The following is a 22,467-nucleotide window of genomic DNA, read 5'->3' as shown; positions in this document are numbered from 1 at the left end:
ATGAAGTCTAAATAACAAATTGGGGTAATCAGCAATACATGTTTATGAATGCAAAATCTCAAAAGATAAAACAACTTGTAAAGAAGAGTAACTACAATTAAGAACATTTGAGTTTTTCCTTAAAAGAATGTTTAATATCTCCTTAAATCATGTACCTTACTCCACATGTTACTGTTAGGAATTCATCCAATATTCTTACCAAGAGTATCCTTAATGAGCATTTCAAGCTTCTGCCCCATGTTAGGTCCTCTCTCTTCTCTTGGATTTTGTACTCGGTTTACAATCTCTTGCTTGATGGAGTTGATTACAAATAATAAATTATCTGGAAGACAGAACAAGACACTTGGAACATGCCACTAATATGGAAGAATTTTCTTTTTATTGTGTAATAACAGTTATTCAGTTAAAAATGGAAAACTTGTAAGAAAATATTAAGTAGTGATGGTTATAAGCTTTTTTAAAATTTAAATTCAATTAGCCAGCATATAGTACATCACTAGTTTTAGATGTAGAGTTCAGTTATAAGCTTTTTTTTTATCCAAAGAAACAAATTTCAAATGATGTGCCGGTTTTGATGACACACACTGTAGACATGTATCAGTGTCTACTATCCTGTAAGCAACTTAATTGTCTTCATGGCTTTAAGAACTATAATAGTGCCTATATATTGAATCACAGGATCTTAGTAAATATTTACTAAATAAATCAAATGAAGTCCTTCAAGTCCTCCAAAGACAAAACTTTAAAAAGTATCCCTAGTTTAAGAAGAGAGTTAACCAAAAGTAAATAGAAAGAGGTAAATCATAAAGAGCAGAAATCAATAAAACAGCAGAAACATACAACAGAGAAAGTTAACAAAGCCAAAAGTGGTTCCCTAAAAAGAGCAACAAAATTGATATTCGCTCCCACCCCCCATCCCTAGCTAAATAGATTGATCACCTATATCTGGAATGAAAAAGGAGTTATCACTTAAGAATCTAGAGCTATTGAAAAGATAATAAGAAAATGCTATGTCAACAAATTAAACAACTTGGTAAAAATGGTCACATTCCTTGAAAATGCAACTTAAGTGCTGTGAACCCTGGGGATAAAAATATATTATATGTTTATTTTAAAAAAATTAAAAATTAAAAAAAAATTTAAAAAAGAGAGAGAAAACAAGGTTAGTTCTAAAAAAAAAAAAAAAAAAACCCACATAAGCTGGAAATTTTAAGTTCCAGTTTTCTAGTTTTTGTCCTTTGAAGGCAAGTCTTTCACAGTAAACATGATGTCCTGAATTGTTAGTAATTACCATTAAAGTATTATTGCTAAAAAAAAAAAAAAAAAAAAAAGAAAGAATATGCAACTTAAAAAACTGACACAAGAAGAAATGAAAAATATGAACAGCTTATTTCAAGTAAGGGAATTAAATTATCCAAAAATATTTCTAAAAGAAGGGTTTTAATAAAAAATTGTATCAAATATACATGAAGAATAAAACTGATCTTATTAAACTTTTCAAAAAAGAGGGGAAAGATCATGGCTCAATTCACTCTGTAAGGTCAAAATAGCCCAAATCCTAAAACCTGATAAAAACATTACAAAAAAAAGAAAATCACAGACCAAGATCCCTCTTGAATACAGATACACAAATCCTTAACAAAATATTAACACAAAATCCAACTTAATGTTTTAGATCAGAATCTTATAGAATATTTTCAATAGACTCTAATATAAAAAGGACAATATATCACAACCAAGTAGAGTTTATTCCAAGAATGCAAGGTTGGTTTAATATTCAAAAATCAGTTAATGTGGGGCGCATGGGTGGCTCAGTGTGTTAAAGCCTCTGCCTCCGGCTCAGGTCGTGATCCCAGGATCCTGGGATTGAGCCCCGTGTTGGGCTCTCTGCTCGGCAGGGAGCCTGCTTCCACCTCTCTCTCTCTCTCTCTGCCTGCCTCTCTGCCTACTTGTGATCTCTGCCTGTCAAATAAATAAATAAATATATCTTAAAAAAAAAAAATCAGTTAATGTAATTTACCATATTAAGAGGTAAATATGTGCTCTATTACCCGAATAAAGGAGAACATGACTGCTCCAACAGATGCAAAAAAGACCATATGACAATACTCAACACCCATTTGTGATAAATGAAACTACAAAAAAAAAGGGGGGAGAACTTAGTGATAGAGGGCATCTCATCTTACAAAAAAGCCTACTGCCAACATCATACTTTAAGGTGAAAAGTACCCCACATCCAAGACTTATTTATTTTTCTTGCCTTACTGTAATATCTAGGACATTGAATGGACATGGTAATTGCCTTGTTTGCAAAGGCATTAGTATCAGAAAAGAAATAAAGCCATCCCTATTTGCAGATGATGACTGCTTAAACAGAAAATCCAGGGCATCTATATGCCTACCACAGGAACTAATAAACAAATTTAGCAAGATAATGGGATACGATAATATGTAAAAATCCATTTTATATATTAGCAGCAAAGTTTAAAAATAAAATTTCAAAAATAATTCCAATTACAGCGCACCAAAAAAAATAATAAAATGCCCAGGAATAGATCTAACAAAAGATGTTAAGCATTCTAACACTTAAAACTATAAAACAAGGCACAGAGAAATTAAAGGCAAATTAACAAATGTAAAGAAATACCAAGTTCATGGATTAGAAGACTACATTTTGTTGAAATGGTAATTCTCTCCAAATTGATCTGAATTTCAGTAAGCTTTTTTGTAAAAAGTGATTCCAAAATGTATATGGTCATGTAAATGACCTAGCATAGCCAATGCAACTCTGAAAAAACAAAATTGTAGGACTAACAAGAACTTATACTTACCTGACTTAAGATTTACTATAAAACTACAGTAATCAAAACAGTTTGTACCCACATAAAGGTAGACAAATGATCAGTGGAACAGAACACAGAGTCCAGAAGTAGACTCATATGTTTAGGGTCAACTGATTTGACAAAGGTGAAAAAACAATTGAACAGGAAAAGGAAGATCTTTTTAATGAATAGTGTTTGATCAACTGGATAGTCATATGGGAAAAAAATGAACATCAATTCTCAACCTATACCATAAATAAAAATTAACCTAAAATGGATCATAAACCTAAATGTAAAACCTAAAACTATATGAACTCTGGGAGAAAACATACAAAATAGTATTTGCATTTTGGAGTTGGCAAAGTTTTTAAGAACACTAAAACTATGAAATATAAAAGGAAAGCCTGGCAAACTGGAGTTCATCAGAATTAAAAATTTTTGCTCTTTGGTAGCTCTTGGGTTACCCCAGTTTTCCATGACTTGGTTCATTTTCCAATTGGGGATGTCTTAGGGATGTCCCTTCTCAGTGTGGTCTTTTATATTTACTTGGGCACTTAATCTTTAGCATAAATGATGATGAATGCATTAACTCCTGTGTTTACATACTGTTAATCCTTCACCCTCTAAATGCCAGGTAAATTCCATTTTAACATCTTAAGGGATACAAACTCTTTAATCCTAAAATAAAAGGATTAGAAAGGCAGGGTATCATGTTGTGCTTAATTCTATGCAGTACAAAACATATAATGCAGAGTAACTAAGACCTTCAGAATATAAATAAATAAAAAGGATAAGGATAATAGAGTAAATTTTTCATAAAGTTTATTTCATTCTGAGATTATTTGTCTCAATTTTTTAGTGCTAAAACATCCTTCCTTGTATGAAATCATAGTAGTTGTAGATGATGTTCTTTTTAATGTCTTCACCTGGCAAAATACAAAGTTCACAACCCTATAGTTATCAAGTTCCAAATTCTTTTTCAAATGTCACTGACCTGTGAGTTACAAATTCCAGAAACTATTGGGTTAATAGGCGGGTAGTGGATAATAAGTGTTCCACAAAACAGTAACAGGCCATCTGACAGATATTTCAAGGAATCGAGGACACCATTCTCTTGAGAAATGTACCAGAAACTCTAGGAAGATTTTTCAAATTACACATGCCAAACTGCACAAGAGCATCTCATAGATTTTGAAATGACTTCTAAAACAATAGTTAAGGCTGGCTGTTCTTTCCCAGAAACTGGAGAAGAGAAGCTAGTAAGACAGAAGTGGAAGAGAAATGAATGATAAGAGTCCGTCCTCCTTCATGCTAATTGAGAAGAAAATGGTACCTTTTAAAGACAGGCCTTTTCCTACATGAAAATATAAGATGCTTTAAGTCAGCTTTAGAAACAAGAAAAATTTAAGACAGCTACCATAACTCAATTTGAGATAGAACAACACATCCAGAAGTACCCATACTTCTGGACATTACCAACTTCCCAGGTGTTCCCTAACCCAGAATATATTTACATCACAGACCAAAGCATGTGTGAGGGACTGTGCATTAGCAGACAAATGCAAAAATATCTGACTAAAAATAATTATGGATATACATATATACATAATTATGGATAAATACGTTAACTGAACAAAACACATACAGATGCCTACAACTGTCCAAGGAAACACAAATCCAGAAGGCTCCCAATGGCCCACAACATCGCCCTGGAGCCCAAGTCATCTGGTTCTAAAAGAGAATATGAATGCATATGATATTGTAATCATTATGTGTATGTATACTCACAGAGCTCAAGGTCAGAATGCTTCAACAGCAAGAAAGAATAATAGGAAAATGGGTAGATTTCCTTGCCACAAACCAACTATTGTTTTACCTTGCATTTACCTGATTAAAGTTCCTGAGTGGCCATTAATATATAAAACCATCAGCTCATTTCACAAGTTGTAAACTTCACAATAGGAAATTCTCTTTCTGCCCTCACAAATGGAAACAAGATAATCAAGATACAAATTAAGAAAACTGCACAAAGTTTACTGAGCACCTATGTGCCAGATGTCACGCTGGACTTCAGAAAGTCTCTGGAAACAAATAGTAACTTACCATTTTACCACTTATCCACTTTCAGATACAACTTAACCCAAGAGCTATACAGTGAATAAGACAGTTTTAGAGGCAAAAGAACATATGAACTCTTATGACACCAGGCTTAAGGAGTAGTAAGAGAGCGAGGAGGAAAGGAAAGGTGGTTCTTAGTACAGAAGATCAAAACCAGAGCTTTCCAAACCTCTAGTGTACAGTAAAAGGGTTCCAGGGGTTTGAGATGCTAATCCTCTCAGCCCACAGGGGCCTCCCTTCCCATGAGCAGCCTACTCTGATAAATTCCAAGATACCTCAGTGATGATAATTTTTACATGTGCCATGTTGTGATAGACTGGGTGGTACCGAGCTAAACCAACAGTTACCAAGTAAGTGCTAAGATAGTTGCCCAAGTGTAATATGGGGATAGTGTTAAAAATATGGACTCTTGAGTTCTACTTGCACAGATTCCAATTCACTGGATCTGGGGAGAAGCCTAGAAATCTGTACTTTAGCATGTAACAGATGATTCTAATGAGCAGTCAAATTTGTAAAATACACATCTAAATTATCCACTCAGAGATTAAAATAAACACTAGTCACTAAAATTGGCTAGCACAGCAACATAATTGTAAAATGAAGTAGGAGATTATTGTGGTCACAAGCAGAGAAGCTCTTCAGGAGAGAGAGGAGATCTGGCATGGGGGGCCACAGATACAGACACTCATTAAAAGGAGAACATGAATGAATAAGAGTGAGTATGTAGCTTACTGAATGAATGAACAAAAAGGAGGCTGGCCTAAAACTTGGCAGGATACAGGGAAGGCAAATAACAAAACCAAAGAAAAAGAGAATGGTCGGCAAAGTAATAGGAGATTAATCAAATTCTTAAAAGTTTAGGTTTACCATATTCTGTGTTGAGGCCCCATAATTTCACTTTATTAGCTTCATACTGGGCTTTTTTCTTTAATCGACAAGCCCTGTGAAAGGAAGGAGCAATTAGTTCACTTCTTTTTTTAAGTGAACATTCAGAATATACTTCTTTTTGCTGCTGTCAAACATTTTCTAATAACAACCAAAAATCACTGCCTACTGATGTTTATATCAAGGAACTCAGTTTCCAAAAAACACACAATATAATCATTAATCCAAATGATTTTTGAAAATTTTAGCACACGTCCAAAAATAATGACAAATACACTAAAATAAACAACAAAAACTGACAATACCAAGAGAATGTAAAGTAAGTGGAACCATCACATGTTGCTAATTGGGATATAAAATACCGCATGCTGCTACTTTGAAAAACAGTGATTTTTCAAAAATTTTACATTATTACTTCAGAAATAGCTATTTTGGCAATTTCTTATAAAGTTAAACATATGCTCTTGGGTATTTACCCAAGAGAAATGCAAACTTATGTTCACACAAACACCTGTAAATGAATGTTTCTGGTGGCTTTATCATAATTGGCAAAAAGTGGAAGCTGGCCCAGTATCCTTCAACTGGTGAATGGACACACTGTAGTATATCCCCCAAAAGGAATACTATTCAGCAATAAAAAGTAACAAACTATTACTCAACAACATGGATAAACATGAATCTCAAATGCATCATATTAAATCAAAGAAGCCAGAGTCAAAAGGCTACGTATCATAGGATTCCATCTATATGACACTCTAGAAAAGGCAAAACTCTGGGGACAGAAAACAGATCAGTGGTTGGAGGGATTAGGGGTGACAGAAGGAGTTTCCTTTACAAGGAGGCATGAGGAAATTTTTTTAAAGGATGATTACTGGTGATTGTGGTGGTGTGTATATGATTGGATACGTTTGTCAAAATCCAAAGAAGTGTACCATAGACAAGCCTGGGTGGCTCAGTTGGTTAAGCAACAGACTCTTGGTTTTCGCTTAGGTCGTAATTTCAAGGTTGTGAGATCAGGCCTCATACTGGGCTCCAATGCTCAACTCGGAGTCTGCTTGGGATTCTCTCTCTCCCTCTCCCACTGCCCCTCCCCCTACTGGCACTCACTCTCTAAGTAAATCTTTTTTAAAAACCCCATAAAAGTGTACATTAAAAGGCATACATTTTACTTCAAGTAAGTCATACCCCAATTAAAAAAATGACTTATCATAAAACAAAGAAAAAGTAAAACTATGATAAATTTTTACATTTTTATAATACAATGCACTTGAGTCCATTCACCTCTCCCCTTTAAAAGCAGAACACCATCTTTTGGTTTTATGAAGCATAACAAAGCATAAATACCATCTTTTATTTTCAAAGGAAAAATTACAATATTCTCATTATAATATTTATAAAAGCATATTTCTGAATAAATGGTTGACAATCATCTAATAAAAGCTCACTGAAAGTCTAAAACCTCACCACCAAGGCTTTATTTACACAGGTGAACATGATTAGCATTTACCTGGAAGCCAGCTTATTTTTTTCCTTCCTTGACCTTGGCCGGGCTGTTAAGGGTAGCTCACTGACGGGAGTCAGATCACTAATCACCTTATTCAGTTTCCGTAGTTCATTGCCTATCTGGAGTAGTTTTTTAGGATTTGGAGTCAGGTCTTCTACGTCAGTTCTCCGTGACTTCTTTACTGCATACTTCCCTACAGATGGTTTAAAAGAAGTTTAAATTAGATCATTTTATTTCACCAAAGATATATTCTACAGCCATATATTAAAACCACATTTCACCCTTCCGTCAAGTCCTGGCATGTTTCAGAAGTCTCAGCATGATATGCTAAAAGGGCTAGCCTTCTCTCCTTCCCACCTGTGCCTCCAAGAAATTGGGGAAGTATGGCACAGCTCCAGTCCCTGCCAAGTCCTTCTCCACCCTAAAGTTTCTAGCCCTGGTATGACAGAATCTTAATTACATGCATAGTGGTAATAAGCATCATAAACCTCAGGATTGGAGTGCAAGTTCACTGCATCCAAAAATCAGGGCAAGGGTAGAACATACACCCAGAAAAGAAACAGATTTTACTCAAACCAAGATGTTTTGATGCTGCGACTGAAAATTTCCCAGACATATACTCTGGTGCTGGACTCAAAAGGCCAACAAGTAAGTACTGCCTTTTGTGAAAGCTCTTCCTTGGTTAGTTTGATAAATAACATTAGAGAAGATTTGGGGGTCTTGCCCTATCACTGAAGGCAACAGAGATGGCCTGGCCTTCTGAACTACAATATACCAAACAATTTTCCTCGTACTGGCCATGTGCTGCCTACCATTTACTGGACCTGTCTTTTCATTTCTCGCAGAAAACTAATGTGAAGGCCAAAGCTAGGTCTATTCACTAAGAACAGTAGAGTACAGACTGAGTGCCAGTGGAGAGGGAATATGAGGCACAAAAATACTTCTGATATAATTCCTGTGTCAAAACAAAATTGCTTAGCAACTTACATCTGTAGCATGAGAGATTACTAAAACTGTTCATTGAGTGCCAAACTTACTAGTGCTCTCTGCCCTTTTGGTACAGATTTTGGATCATACAAAATAAAAGAAGAAACTCTACTTAATTACATCTTCCGAGGTAAACTTTGCCTAAGATTATATAAGCTTCTCCCAACTCCTACCATTCAACTCTTCTCTCTCCATTTCTTTTCTTTTCTTTTTGCTTTTTTATTTGACAGATAGAGATCACAAGTAGGCAGAGAGGCAGGCAGAGAGAGAGAGAGAGGAGGAAGCAGGCTCCCTGCTGAGCAGAGAGCCTGATGCGGGACTCGATCCCAGGACCCTGAGATCATGACCTGAGCTGAAGGCAGCAGCTTAACCCACTGAGCCACCCAGGTGCCCTCCATTTCTTTTCTCTACAATTATTACCTTTCCTCTGCTTCCTCTTTTCTTCCCACCACCATTGATTCCAATCTCCCTATTTACATTTCATCCTGGAGACTGGACAAGAACGGAAGAGAAAGATGCTGGAGCCCATTCCCTTTCTCCCCAACCCTTTTGGTCTATTGCAACTGTGGCAGGTCAGGACTCAATCAGCAGTCTCCTGGTCCCTTCCCAGGCAGGGTAAGTAGAATAGGAAGTGACCAGAAATCGTTTCTGCAGAGCTTCCTCCCTGTTTAGGTGATGGCTCTCACTACCAGTAAATGCTATTTGTGAGTATCTCTGCAGAGATAGCTAATAGAGCAGCTCTCCTGTTCCCCTCTCCACTTCACTAGTAAGGGCTGAGTATGTAGGTACATGGAAAGGAAACATTATGGTTTATGATTTCTGTATTAGTGACACGAAATGTCTGACCACAATTCCCTCTTACCATGATGTAAGCCATTTTTCTGGTACATATTACTTGGCAAGGTGTCTCGGTTCCATTCAGATGGCCTTAGCATCCTCTCTTGCTGTGATGGGGTGAGCTGCTCACTATACTCCCAGAAGTACCTTCTTTTACCTCTCTTCCGAGAGGATATTGAAGTCATCTCCTTTAAGTCTTCCACAGAATCATTTTCATAGCCTTAAAAAAAAAAAAAGGAAAGCACCCCCATCCCCAATTTTTAAGGCCCATAAATTTCAATAAAGCAATCAAGGCAAATAAAAAGATCTCTTCCATTTGTCACTTGATATATTTCCTTTCATCTGAAAACATCATTGGCATATCAAAGGTAACAGACCAGGTCTATAAAATAACTTTGAATATGGAGATCTCTAACTCATAAAATATTCAGAGACTAATAATCATAGGTAACTATAAGTTTATCCTCCTTATAGTTCTCTCTGGTTCGTATGAGTTAGTGTAGGAAATCTTTTAAAAATATCTTTAAATAGGCACTCACTGAGAGAATAATGAAATATAGCTCTAGGAATGTCAAATGCACCATTAGATCATGGTACTAAGACCCTACACTATGATTTAAAATGCCTTCCGTCTAAAATTTATGCATCCAAAACATTCCCAGACAGACAAGTGTGTGCATTTCTGTGATTGTATCCTACCAGAGCTTTGTGAGGCAGTAACCCGTCCATAGAATAGGTTTTCTGCCTACCTCCCACCCTACCCCTTTTGTAAAAGTACAAAAATGAGAGTGTTCTCACAGACTCGCAAATAAAAACACATATGCCTAGTTTAATATTTTACTGGAAGCAATATGCATCTACTTCACTTTTTTTTTTTTTAAAGAAGTTATTTTCCTTACTAAGGGAGAGTTTCAGAAAAAAATTAATTTTGAGCTGCTAGAACTGTTGGTCAGACCTCACGCAGGATGACTTACAAATCTAAAATACCCTCAGAGAATGCTCATCTTAGTGTACGCCACGTCATTACTGCTAAGTACATGGAGGAGTGGAGATGGACCCCACGTAGGATGTATATTACACTAAGGTGGACAGGAAAACTTGGGTAGCACTGACAAAGCAGAATGACCACTTTGTCTCCTAAAAACATGACTTCTCTGGAACTGACACTAAAAAAGTGATATCTGCAGAAATATAGCTCCATTTGTATGACATTCTGGAAAAGCCAAAACTACAGGCAAAACTAGAAAGCGGTGGGCCAGGAGTTGGGAGTGGAGGGAGGGGCTGACTCTAAAAAAATACAAGGCAGGGGCGCCTGGATGGGAGTCGGTTAAGTGTCTGCCTTCAGGTCAGGTCATGATCCCAGGGCCCTGCTCAAGGGGGAGCCTGCTTCTCCCTCTGCCTGCTGCTTCCCCTGCTTGTGCTCTTGCTTGTTTGCTCTGTCAAATAAATAAATAAATAAAACCTTTTAAAAATAATAAATAAAGGAACACAAGGGAAATTGGGGGGGTGATGAAACTCTTCTGTATCTTGAGGGTGGTAGTGGTTACCAGCAGTACAAGCACTTTTCAAAACTCACAGTAGTGTACACTTAGAGAAGGGCGAATTTCATATTTATACTTCCTATACTTCAATAAACATAACCTTTTAAAAAAGAATCAGGGGCGCCTAGGTGGCTCAGTGGGTTAAGCCGCTGCCTTCGGCTCAAGTCATGATCTCAGGGTCCTGGGATCGAGTCCCACATCGGGCTCTCTGCTCAGCAGGGGGCCTGCTTCCCTTCTTCTCTCTGTGTGTGATCTCTTCCCTTCCTCTCTCCTACTGTGATCTCTCTCTGTCAAATAAATAAATAAAATCTTAAAAAAAAATAAAATAAAAATAAAAAAGAATCAATTTGGAGACCAGAATTGACTTCAAAGGCAACAATCAAGAGAACTCTCTGTAGAACTGCTGGTATTAACAGCACTAAAGTGCACATGTGGTAGTTTAAAACAACATGGCAAGGAGTGTGACAGTGAACTCTAGTTTCTTATGAAGAAATAATGAACAAGTCACACCATCATTTCTAGAAGTCTGATTTTTAGAACTTGTGTTAGATACATAAAACAATGACTTTGGCCTATTTATTTGTGCCAATGCTACACTTCAAATTAAGGATTTCATCTTGTTCCAGAGATCAACCTAGCTTTTGGAAAGATGCAAGGGCCACACGGTGCCACCAGAAATGTCATTTTCCAAATACCTGGCTCCACCAGGCCAAGAAAAACTTACTGGCTTGAAGAAACTACTGGCTCAGAGAATTAACCCAGTATGGCTGGGAATACCTCAACACAAGCAGATAGACCAACAAAAACACTTCCAACTTCCTACCAATGTCAAGAACTGGTGTTCCACAAAAACAAAATAACCAAACCAAAACAGAAACAGATCCACAATACAACAAACAAACCATATACAAGATAAGGAGGAGGAAAATAGGTAAAGGGGATTAAGAGGTATAAATTTCCAGTTATAAAGCCAATCAGTCATGGGATATAAAGTACAACTTGGGAAATAGTCAATAATGTAATAATTTTGTACGGCAACAGTTAGTAACTAGACTTAATGTAGAGATCATTTTGTAATGTACATAAATATTGAATCACTATATTATACACTGAAACTAATATTATATACCAATCATACTTAACTAAAAATAAATAAAAACTTAAAAAAATAAGTTAAAAAAAAACCCAACCCTCTGTATGGTGGCCGACAGTAACTAGACTTATCATGGGGATCATGTTGTAATTATGATGCACAGTCATTAAGATGCACACCTGAAACTAAGAGAATATTGTAAGTCAATTATACTTCAGTAAAAAAATAGAAGAGCTAGTATTCCATATTTAAATCTACCCTGACCCAAAGCATAAAGGAAACATTTTCACATACAGCTTCCTCAGGCATCCCATCCCTCTGATAACTGTTTTGATATTCTCCCCAATTTAGCAACCCTCCTCAGGTGGCCTGGACTTTGGGCAAAACACTACTTTTCATTTAATATACTTATATATTTCACTTACAGATACTTTGAGACTTCTGACAGCCCAGTAAAAAAGGTATCATTAACCCCATTTAAAAAAAGAAACATGCTCATGGAGGCTTTAAGTGATTTGGCAGAGCTAGAACTGACTCAAGTCCCATGAATTAAGAAGTCTAGCTCCTATTGGGCTTATCTGACATGATTATCAAATGTAAGTCAAAAAGGCTACATTTACTGTGTCAAATTCTAACCATACATCTTTGGTTAGTGCAGACTATTGGTAAAGTCAATCTTGAAAATGTTTAGTACAGATTAAAAAATAAACTTTCATTCTGGGAGCCCAATTCTTAGTATTACACCACATAATCCCAATGACCCCAAACAGTCATAGCCTGTGACAGAATAGGCTCTATTAAAACTTTGGAGCAAGGCCAGAGGAGGTACTGAAACTGCATTTTACACCTTTCCTGGAGCTTTGTAGGCTCAGGCACTGTTGTAGCCAACTGCCAAGAAACAGCATCAAGGGAGCTAGTCATCACAAAAGGGCCTTTGTAAACTGCTGCAAATTAAACCAATCAACCCACTCTAAAACTAGCACTCTGAAGAAACCATAACTATCCTCACTTTTCTGCTTCAAAGAATTTCTTCCTGCTTTCCACCAATAATTCACTTCTGCATTCCTGAAGCCACTTTTTTAGCTCTTTCTTCTAAGAAAAAGGGAAATTTTCATTAGCAAATATGAATAGAGCCCAAATAATACCACAAAATTGTGTTGATTTTGTGGTTAAATCATGTCATTCATTAACATTTGTGAAAACTGTCCAAGTAATACTAACCAAAGAGGCTTTACTTCAAGTCAACTGGAAGGGAGTGAATTAAATGCCATCCAAACATTCAGCATTGTTAAACAGAGTCAAGAAGAGAGTTTTACCCAGCCAATGCATCTCTGTTTCAAAGTAGTGCTGGTTACCACCAACAAGCTCACACAACAGGATTCTTCTATAGAAGACAAGGCAAGGGAATGTGGCATGACAGGACAACACCAGCTATAACACTGGTTCTCCTCTCCCACCCATGAAAGTTAAAAGGTTGACAAAATGCAAATGAGGGTCAACTTACTAAGTGATCTCTCTTCACAGACCTAGTCATCTCTCAACACACTTATCCAGGTAAAAACACTCTACAAGATAAGAGCAAAACTACAACCAGAAGTGGGGTAGACAGCATAGTGCTTGGTGATGGCAGGATTTACTGACTCCCTCTGACTTACATGTTTCTTTAAGCATCTACCGGGACAAACCACTCCTTCTCCACATTTTCCATTTCCCTTAGTTATTACCCATCTTCCCTTTGTTTCACCCTTCCCCTACCCTCCTACCCTGATCCTAAATATGGAACTCAAAGCGATAGGGCTGATGGGTCAGACCTTGAAGACGACTCATAGACAGCACTCTGGGCTTACCATGGGAGGAAGCTATATAACTTACCACTAGCTACAAAGACAACTTTTCCTGAAACACCTCAAAGCAGATTTAAAAAAAAATTTTTTTTTTTTTTAAGTAATCTCTACACCCAATGTGGGGCTTGAACTCACAACCCTGAGATCAAGAGTCACATGCTCTACTGACTGAGCCAGCCAAGTGCCCCTCAAAGCAAACTTTATTAAGTTGTTGAGAGAAAAACCTTCCTGCTAAGTAGAAAAAATAATTGTCCTATCTAGACTATGCAGAGTTCTAAAGTAAACCCAAAAAAGGCATAAGCCCTTTTCCTCTGGATTAAAGTACTTTTTCCTTACTTGAAACTCCACCCGAGTCAAATTTGGTTGTATCAAATACACAAATCTAAGCATTTGTGTAACAGAAAGATTTCACTAAAGCAGTCTTTTTTCTAGCAATAATAGTGCTTTGCCAGGTATACCATATATCTACTATGGCTTAAAAACCTTTCTGAAAATTAAATACCAATCTTTATACTGCCAGAAATTCCAGCAATTATAACAAAAGAGCTCTCTTGCAATTTCTAAGGTTTTAAAAATAACTTGTTTTTTTTTTAATATACGAGTTACAGCATCAACACTATTTTTGAAGAGAGCAACTTTTGCTTAAATTTGAAGATCTTCACTTCTTTGTGCATTTTAAACTGTGTGCCACTTGGCAATACCATTTTCATAAATACTGCACAAGCCAACAGTGGCAACAGCCCAAGCATGTAAATGCTGAATGAAGCGAATCAATTCCCACAGGTTTCATTTTCTTCCTTCCTTTTATTTATATGTGCTGTGTATATTAAAAAAAAAAAAAGCAGAGTATCCTTCATGTTCATTAAATTACAGCATGTATTTTTCTTAAATGGAAAAAAAACTGTGAATGAAAGATGGGACAGACACAAAAAGCTCTTTTTTTTTTACATTATGCATGAAGTAGGTCTTGTTGGTTGTAAGCATGAGTAATATAAAGCACTATCACTTGGTTTACCACTGGGGCACTCTTAACTTGCCTCAACTATAATAGAGAGACATGTATATAAATAGAAATATTTTTAAATCAATCAATTCTTGGCATCTTTGCACAGCTGCTCAGAGAGTAACAAATTAGTCTCTTAACATAAATTAAGAAGAAGCCCTCGAAGAATCAGCCTATGAATCACTATATGAGCAAAAGTGATTATTTTAGAGTTGCCTGAATAGAAAAAAAGCAATTACTTATTTGAGCCAAGATAGTAAGTCATTTAATCCCCAAACTAAGGCAAAGAAAACATCTATATCTCAAGACAGGAGAAAGGTCAGTTTGGTAAGCCTCCAAGCATTACCATACCTGGCTCAGAGAAAGTGTCACTAATATCATCATCTTTGTCATCTTCATAATCCTCTTCCTCCTCCTCCTCCTCCTCATTTTCAGAAAGTTCGTGCTCACTACCAAATCCTTCATCATGGTCCTCATCATCAACATCATCCTCGTCTTCCTCATCTTCTTCAGGACTGCATTTGGTTGGCTGTTCACCCAAATTGTCAGAGACAAAAAGGGAGTAATTGTGCTCTTCTTTTTTCTGGGATGAATCTGAGACCAATGTGCTGGCAGAAAGGCTGCTACTCTCTCCTGCTGCAATTGACCCAGGACCCTCCTGGGACAGGGGACTGAGTAACAGTTCCTGGGTTTCTTTAAAAGGCAAAGCTGGAGTGATGTGACCCTGAAGAGGCTCCACCCCTTTCTTCTCTGGTCGCTTTGCTACTGCACCACAGTAGCAGGTGTTCTCCTTTGCTGCGTCTGCGTGAATCTGGCTCAACAAGGGCCGACTCTGCTGCACTGGGTTGATCTTTACCTTTGCCTTTTTTACATAGTCTTTACATTCAACATGAAAGTTCACCTTTTCATTATGATACACGTTGGTCTTCACCATGATCTGTGTGCTTGAAGTGGGTTTACTTGCTTTTTGGACACAGTCTGACAAAGGGACGTCAGCCTGAAGAGTTTTAGAAGAACACACAGGGGCAGCTGCTCTGCTTGAGATCTTTTTACTAGGGAATGAAGAGGGCAAGGGATTCTGTTTGACACTGAAAAGTGAATCAGGGTAATAAAGGGAATCAGAAACAGACTGAGAGTCCTCGCTATTAAGCTGGGCCAAAGTTGGAGTTTTACTTATGACCTCTTCATCTTGGTAAGGGCTAGAAAAGTCATCAAGACCCAAGTAATCCACTTCTTTTGTTCCCCAGATGTCACAGCTGGCTAGCTTGGTGTACTTTGTTAAGTCTTCACAGTACGTATCCCACTGTTCCCAGTTTGAGGTTAAAGCGCCCTCATTATCCAGGACATCTGTGAAAGACTCCAGATTTTCAATGTCTTTGCAATCCTCCAAAGAAAGGAAGCTGTCTCTAGGATTCTGTTGATAGTTCATCTCTCTATCCTGAGAAAAGTTAAAAAAAAAAATCACACACCATATTTTAGGAAAGAAGTATTCACCTCCATCCTCACATCCATGTACCAAAATGACAAGTCAGTATTTAACCTCTGGTCTGTTTTAAGATAAAGGCTCTTTACATGTCACTTTACCAGTCCATATAATATCATTTTCTTGGGCAAGGAAAACAAAGGGAAAATATACCCCTCGAGAGGCTTACGTCTGGTCTAAATATCAAGGACTCTTGAACTTTACTACAAACACTCTTTCTGAAAAAGGTTTATGTTTCTTGATCTTTGACTTAGAAAAATTTGAGGATCTCCTTTGAAACAAGCTTCAATTAAAAGCAAATAATGAAGACCTTACCTTCATCACAGAAGAACCTGTCTTCTGAACTGAGAACTTAAATATAGAGGCAAAGAGCAAATCAAAGAGGAGTTGAAATTCCACCACAGAAGGTTAAGATCTTTGATTAGACCTGGTTAACAACGCTTGGGCATGGGGACTACAATACTCCTCACGAGTGTGACAGAGATAGGATTTTAAAAATGTGTTAGTGAGACTATGCAGCCATTAAAAAGAATGAAGTTAAAGTCTAATGTACTAGCAAGAGAGGCTGTTTACCAGATGTCTTTACATTAAAAGGATTAAGTTACAGTATACAGTATCTATGAATGTCTTATCCAACTTAAAATACTCATGTATTTATATATGAACAGAAGGACTCTGTTAGGAGTACTTATCTTTAGGGAAAAGGTTTAGAAGGTGGAGGTTCAGGAAGGAAACGAGGACATTTTCATTTTTCCAGTTTGTTTTGATTTTTGCATTTGTGTGGCAGCTTTCTTGCTTCCTTTTTGCTTATGGGTGTGTTAAAGAGTTAAAGAGTTAAAGAGTCTGTGTTCTAAGAGTTTTAAAGAAGTACAGTTTGCAGACCACAAAATTCACCTGTATTAAGTGTACAATTCAATGATTTTTAGTAAATTAACAGATTTGTATATTTAGTCTTGCAGTTTTTATATACTTCCATGTTGCTTAAGCTGTATGTAATTAAAATTATTTTTTAAATGTTCTTCTTAGGAATCTTAGGTTTCTATTTACCTTGGGAATAAGTGATAAGTATACTGCTTGGAATTGCTATTTTTACCTCATATTCTCTGTGTCATATGCTTTGCTCAATGTTATCATTCCTAAATATCCCAGTTGAAGAGTCCTTTAGCAGTCCGGCATATCAAAAAAGACAGCTTCCCATCCTCATCATCAAAAACTGAACTTGAAGATATTTAGATAAACTCTTTCTACTTTCTGTGTGTGTGCATGTATTTATATATAATTACTTTTATAATCATATGCATATTTTAAAATTCCAATATAATTAACATATAGTGTTATTTTAGTTTCAGGTGTACAATACAGTGATCCAACAATTCTACACATTACTCAGTGCTTATCATGGTAAGTGTACTCTTAATCCCCTTCACCTGTTTCACCCATCCCCTCACCCACCTCCCTGTTCTTACTATTTTTCAATGGGTTCATAAAGCCTTCTAAAATTACTAGACTGACAGTCAAAAAATCAAACTTGACATCCTTTTTTCTATTCAGGCATTTATAAATTAAAAAAAAAAAACCTACACCACAATATTTTTACCCCAAATAACTTAAAGCAGAATCCAAGAAAATGTTACTTACCAGTTCATACATGAAATCTGGATCTGAACTGTTTGCTAAGAGATCTGTGCTCATCAGAGTCTGCTCTGAAAAGGTGTGGCTTCGAAAGGCATCCCCAAAAGGCGGATCCATTCCGCTTACACTAGGCTACAACAGAGTGATTTTAACTTTAGAAAGTTAAAGACTACTCCAAGACCAATTTATTATCCATAACTCAGACACCTACTAACTTCTTAGTTTTACAACAATTCTGTATATTTTCTACTCTTTAGCACATTTGAGAGATTTAACTAGCATTACATTGTGAACTTAAATTAGGAAGATAATGAAGATGCACTAAAAAATAGAAAAAAGTGGCAACTGTTACTTATACCTAACTTCTAAAAACTAAAGCTTATTCAGCCACTAGAATCGGCATTCACTACCTAATGAGTACTTTTATTCGGCTATATAACATTTCTTCAAACCCATCTCTAACAACACTTCCTCTTCTATCTTCCCAATATGGAGCACTTCCTCCTATTTCCTGGGGTCTGCAGAGATAACAAGTTGGTCTCATTCTGTACTCCTAAGTGACTCCAGTGTCTTATTTCCACAAACAATCTGGAGGACAATTTGGGCACCTTTAGTGCAACCAGTGCCTCCAGGAATGTGATGATGAAGATACTGGATCAGCCAAATATCCCAAAATCTTACTGGTGAGACCAGAAACTTGGGCATGAGCTCAGCAGCCTTAATCCTGATCCCAGAAAAGGGTACAAGTCATTCTTTAATAAATAAGGGGAAAAAGACCTGGCACTAAGAGTTGATGCTCCTTCTTTTCTCTCCAACCCACTTTTCCATTTCAACATCTACACAAATCACTCCAGAAGGAAGTCAGGGCCCATGCTCGTAAAGCAGCCCAAACAAGTAAAAGGCCTCACTCTGAAATCTAACTTGGATGAAGGAAGAGGATGTGAAAGAATAAAAATTCCCTCTTTGCCTTTTTGTTCTTATTCTGCAAGTTTTTGCTAAAACTTAAAAAAAATTCTATTAATCTATTTGCTTACATTTCTCTATTCATATACCTTCTACCTACCACAAACTGGCCTTCTTACATGCTCTCCTATCATGTTTTTCTTCACTGGTACTTCCCAATCCAGTCTTTTCTTTCTCTAATTTTCCCCAACCCTATCAGACTGTAAGCTCAAAGTAAGTGTGTTATAGCTCTAACTTCAAGTAGTCCACAAGCAGCAAACTAAACTCTAAATGGGAAAGAACTCCAAATCAGTATGTGTAATCCACTTGGCCAGGAGATTGGGGTGGAGCTAGGCCACTGGTCTTCTTAATATCAACTAGCAAATCCCCTTTCTTTGCCTCTGCTGCCTGCCTCTGAGCCACTGGATAATCCCAGCAAGGTGCTTATTTTCTGTGCTCAAGGCATAATTCTGCCTGGCTCTACATGAAGCCACCTAAGAGTCCTTGCCCTCTCCTTATTTCTACGTTTCTCCTCAGCACTAAACCCAAAGAGGAAAGAGGATAAGAGCTAACCATTGGAGGAGGACAGGAAGAAGTCTGGATGTGCAGTGGGGAAAAACAGGGCTTCTTTTATTACTTCAGAGATTGACTCAAACCAGAGATTGATCAATTCAAAGTAGTTACCATAATATAAATAGATCTAATCATTCTCAGTAACCTTTTGTGAATAGTATATATATGTATGAGGAGTGTATGTGTTTATATGGAAGAAAAAGGTTGAAATCTCTCACCATTTCCTCCTAACTACTTTTAAATTCATAAGGCATAAATGGAAAGGAATAAAGGAATAACTGGGAAACAGGAAGCAGACAAGGAGATGGACATGGGCTTTCTGTGGCAGATTAATTTTCAGGGGAGTTGGGTGAGCCTCCTTAAAGCCAGCAGATCTGGCCCCCTTCTAACCAAATTTTCATTCACCACATTTCCCCATGTCAAAGCTCATTAAATTTCAAAGTGTAGCAAAGGAGGAAACAGAAGCAATGGAAGGACGGACATGTATTCAAAACTAGCTGAGATCAGAAATAAAGTGTCTTAAAAAGGGAGTTTGTCAAGCTGTGTTAAGATTCAGAGAACTTACAGAAACAATAGTATGGACTTTCTGCAGTAGGAAAATATAAAACTTTGCACCTGCTTTGTATGATTTACCTGAGGCATTTCCAAGCCCAGATCCTGTGAGTCCGATTCCAAACTTTGTTTTTTCCTCGTTTGTAAATTCTTTTCCAGCTTTACTTTTAATTTCAAGATCAGAGATGATTTTCACAATAAAAGGCAGGTTTTCCCAGAATGCCTTCAATTCAAACGTTTGGATCAGTGCTTTTTATTTATTTTTTAGTATTTCTGTGTGAATCTGTCAAACAACAACACAAAGTAACTTCACTGAGCACCATTAAAAACAAGCTGACCTTTCAAAAATGACATTAACAAAGAACACTTTAGAAGAGTAAGGCTTAATGGTTGCAATCTCAAGAATTTGGTCACTTCTTAGTATCAACTATTCTGAAATTCACCATTCCTCTCTTTGTTTCTAAAAAAGGATAGGTCAATAACCAATTGGCAACATTAAAAAAGAAAAAAAAACCACCATGACAAAATCTTTTCCTGTGATCTGAAAGATGTATCTAATGTTAAAGTAAAGCTCCCATTCACTTTATGTTCTGCATGAGAAAGTATTCTCAATATTTAATTCCATGTATTGAATAATCATTACTGCAAAATTAACCCACATTTTATATCTGTTATATATCTACAAGAGGGACACCTGGGTGGCTCAGTCAGTTAAGGGGATGCCTTCGGCTCAGGTCTTGATCCCAGCATCCTGGGATTGAGTCCCCCATCGGGCTCCTCGCTCCATGGGGACCCTGCTTCTCCTTCTGCTTCTGCCTGCCACTCTGCCTGCTTGTACTCTCTCTGTCTCTCTGACAAATAAATAAAAACCTTAAAGAAAAAGAAAAAGAAAAAGAGTAATGAATATATAAAAATCAACAATGGTGCCTGGGTGGCTCAGTCCATTAAGCGTCTGCTTTGGCTCAGGTCATGATCCCAGAATCCTGGGATCAAGTCTCCATCAGGCTCCTTGCTCAGTGGAGAGCCTGCTTCTCCCTCTGCCTGCTGTTCCCCTTGCTTGTGCGCTCACTCTCTTGCTCTCTGACAAATAAATAAAATCTTTAAAAAATGTTAAAAAAGGAATTACTCCAATAAGTTTTTAACATGTTTATGTTGGGGGGAAATAGGAAAATATTCCACAGAGGGGTTTCAAGGATTAAATAATGATTGTAAATCACCTCCACAGAGTCTTGATTGTGGTAGAGCCTTAAATTTAAATGTTAATTCCCTTTTCCCTCCTCTGCAAAGGCCTTAATTGAGGGGGACTAAACAGCAATACCCACTTCATCATCTTTTTCTACATCAGTGGTCCTCAAAGTGTGATCCCAAGACCAGCAGAATCAGTATCAACTTGGATTGTGTTACAACTGCAAAATTTTGAACTCTAGCCCAGACCAACTAAAGCAGAAACTCTTCTCACAGTTAAGTGTTTAAACAAGTCCTCTAGGTGATTCTGACTTTCCCTAAAATTTGAGAACCACTGACCTACACTCAGCACCTTGCTCTCATTCAGTCTAGTTGCAATATCCTTTCTTAGACTGATGTAAAGAGCCAATTTAAGCTGAGTTGCTCCATACCTAATATATCTGGACTGGAGGGTCAGAGTGTTACATCAATTTCAAAGGCCTCTGCAGAACAAGAAAGAGACTATCAACAAGAGATTCAATAACTGTTCCACATAATTAGATGGGTAAACTGACAATCATTTTTATTTCCTGATCTTTGCTAGGCTCTCCCCTCTGGTGGGCTGTCATTCCCACTTTGCAGTTCTGGTCTAGGAAACATCAAGTGCCCAGGCTGAGCCTACAAACAGAATTAACTATGCATTTCAATCCCATGATACAGTTTAGGCTCCTGACAAAGGCCAGTTCTGGTCCAGTTCCTCCTTATGTGGCCTCATGCCTTGACCCTACTGCTGACATACAATCTGAGTCCTAATTCTTCCCTTGATTCCTGTGAGAAACAGTATCAGTTGCCCTTCCTCCCTCCCTCCTTTTCTCCCTTCATTCCTTCCTTTAAGGCTGGGGAGTGACAGAGCGAGAAGAAGGAGAATCTTAGATCTTGCAACCCTGGGATCATGACCTCAGCCAAAATCTAGAGTCAGATGCTTAACTGACTGCACCATCTAGGCATCCCCAGTCACCTGCCTTTTCTAGACCTATTACTTCAACTCCAAAAAGGTGTGTGATTCAAGTGATGCATTCAATGAAGTGGGTCAGTATAATCCTGGTCTATAGCCTGGATATGAGAGAAAATTCTAATACTCTCTAAAATCTTAAGTTTACTCTTATTAAGCAACAGGGCTGAAGACTTCGCAAAAAGATTAAGTTCTATTAAACAAATACTTATTGCCATCAACTAAAGACACCATCTACCAACAGCTTGGTTTATCTGGGAAAACACTGGACAAAAAAGAGCTAAGTTTCGGTCGCAGCTTTCACTTGCAAACTATGTAAAACTGGGTAGGTCAATCTTTCTAGGCCTCATTTTTCTCATTTCTAGAAAGAACACAATACTACTAATAATACTAGTTTCCTAGCCACCGAATTTTCTAAGCCATAAAACCATAAAATGCAAATGCAAACAGAGGTAACCCCACTTTTTGAAGTCCA

The 22,467-nt window shown here is 37.3% G+C and overlaps 1 protein-coding gene across 3 annotated transcripts in view; it reads right to left on the bottom strand.

The window, feature by feature from the left end:
- Positions 1-22,467, bottom strand: part of CREBRF (CREB3 regulatory factor) — a 60,988-nt gene that overhangs the window by 19,706 nt on the left and 18,815 nt on the right. For 2 of the 3 annotated variants that reach the window (XM_059174323.1, XM_059174322.1), the window contains exons 2-8: positions 19,898-20,099; positions 17,756-17,881; positions 14,986-16,072; positions 9,179-9,373; positions 7,333-7,522; positions 5,808-5,881; positions 200-322 (exon numbers count right to left, since the gene is read on the bottom strand). In XM_059174323.1, coding sequence (XP_059030306.1) covers positions 200-322; positions 5,808-5,881; positions 7,333-7,522; positions 9,179-9,373; positions 14,986-16,072; positions 17,756-17,881; positions 19,898-19,906 — 1,804 coding nt within the window. In that variant the 5' untranslated portion in view covers positions 19,907-20,099. Of the gene's footprint in view, positions 1-199; positions 323-5,807; positions 5,882-7,332; positions 7,523-9,178; positions 9,374-14,985; positions 16,073-17,755; positions 17,882-19,897; positions 20,100-21,432; positions 21,484-22,467 lie in introns of all 3 variants that reach the window. The other variant, XM_059174324.1, reaches the window with a different exon arrangement.

The sequence above is a fragment of the Mustela lutreola genome, chromosome 5, assembly GCF_030435805.1.
Source record: "Mustela lutreola isolate mMusLut2 chromosome 5, mMusLut2.pri, whole genome shotgun sequence".
Classification (NCBI taxonomy): Eukaryota; Metazoa; Chordata; class Mammalia; order Carnivora; family Mustelidae; genus Mustela; species Mustela lutreola.
This window is presented reverse-complemented; position numbering and strand designations above follow the sequence as displayed.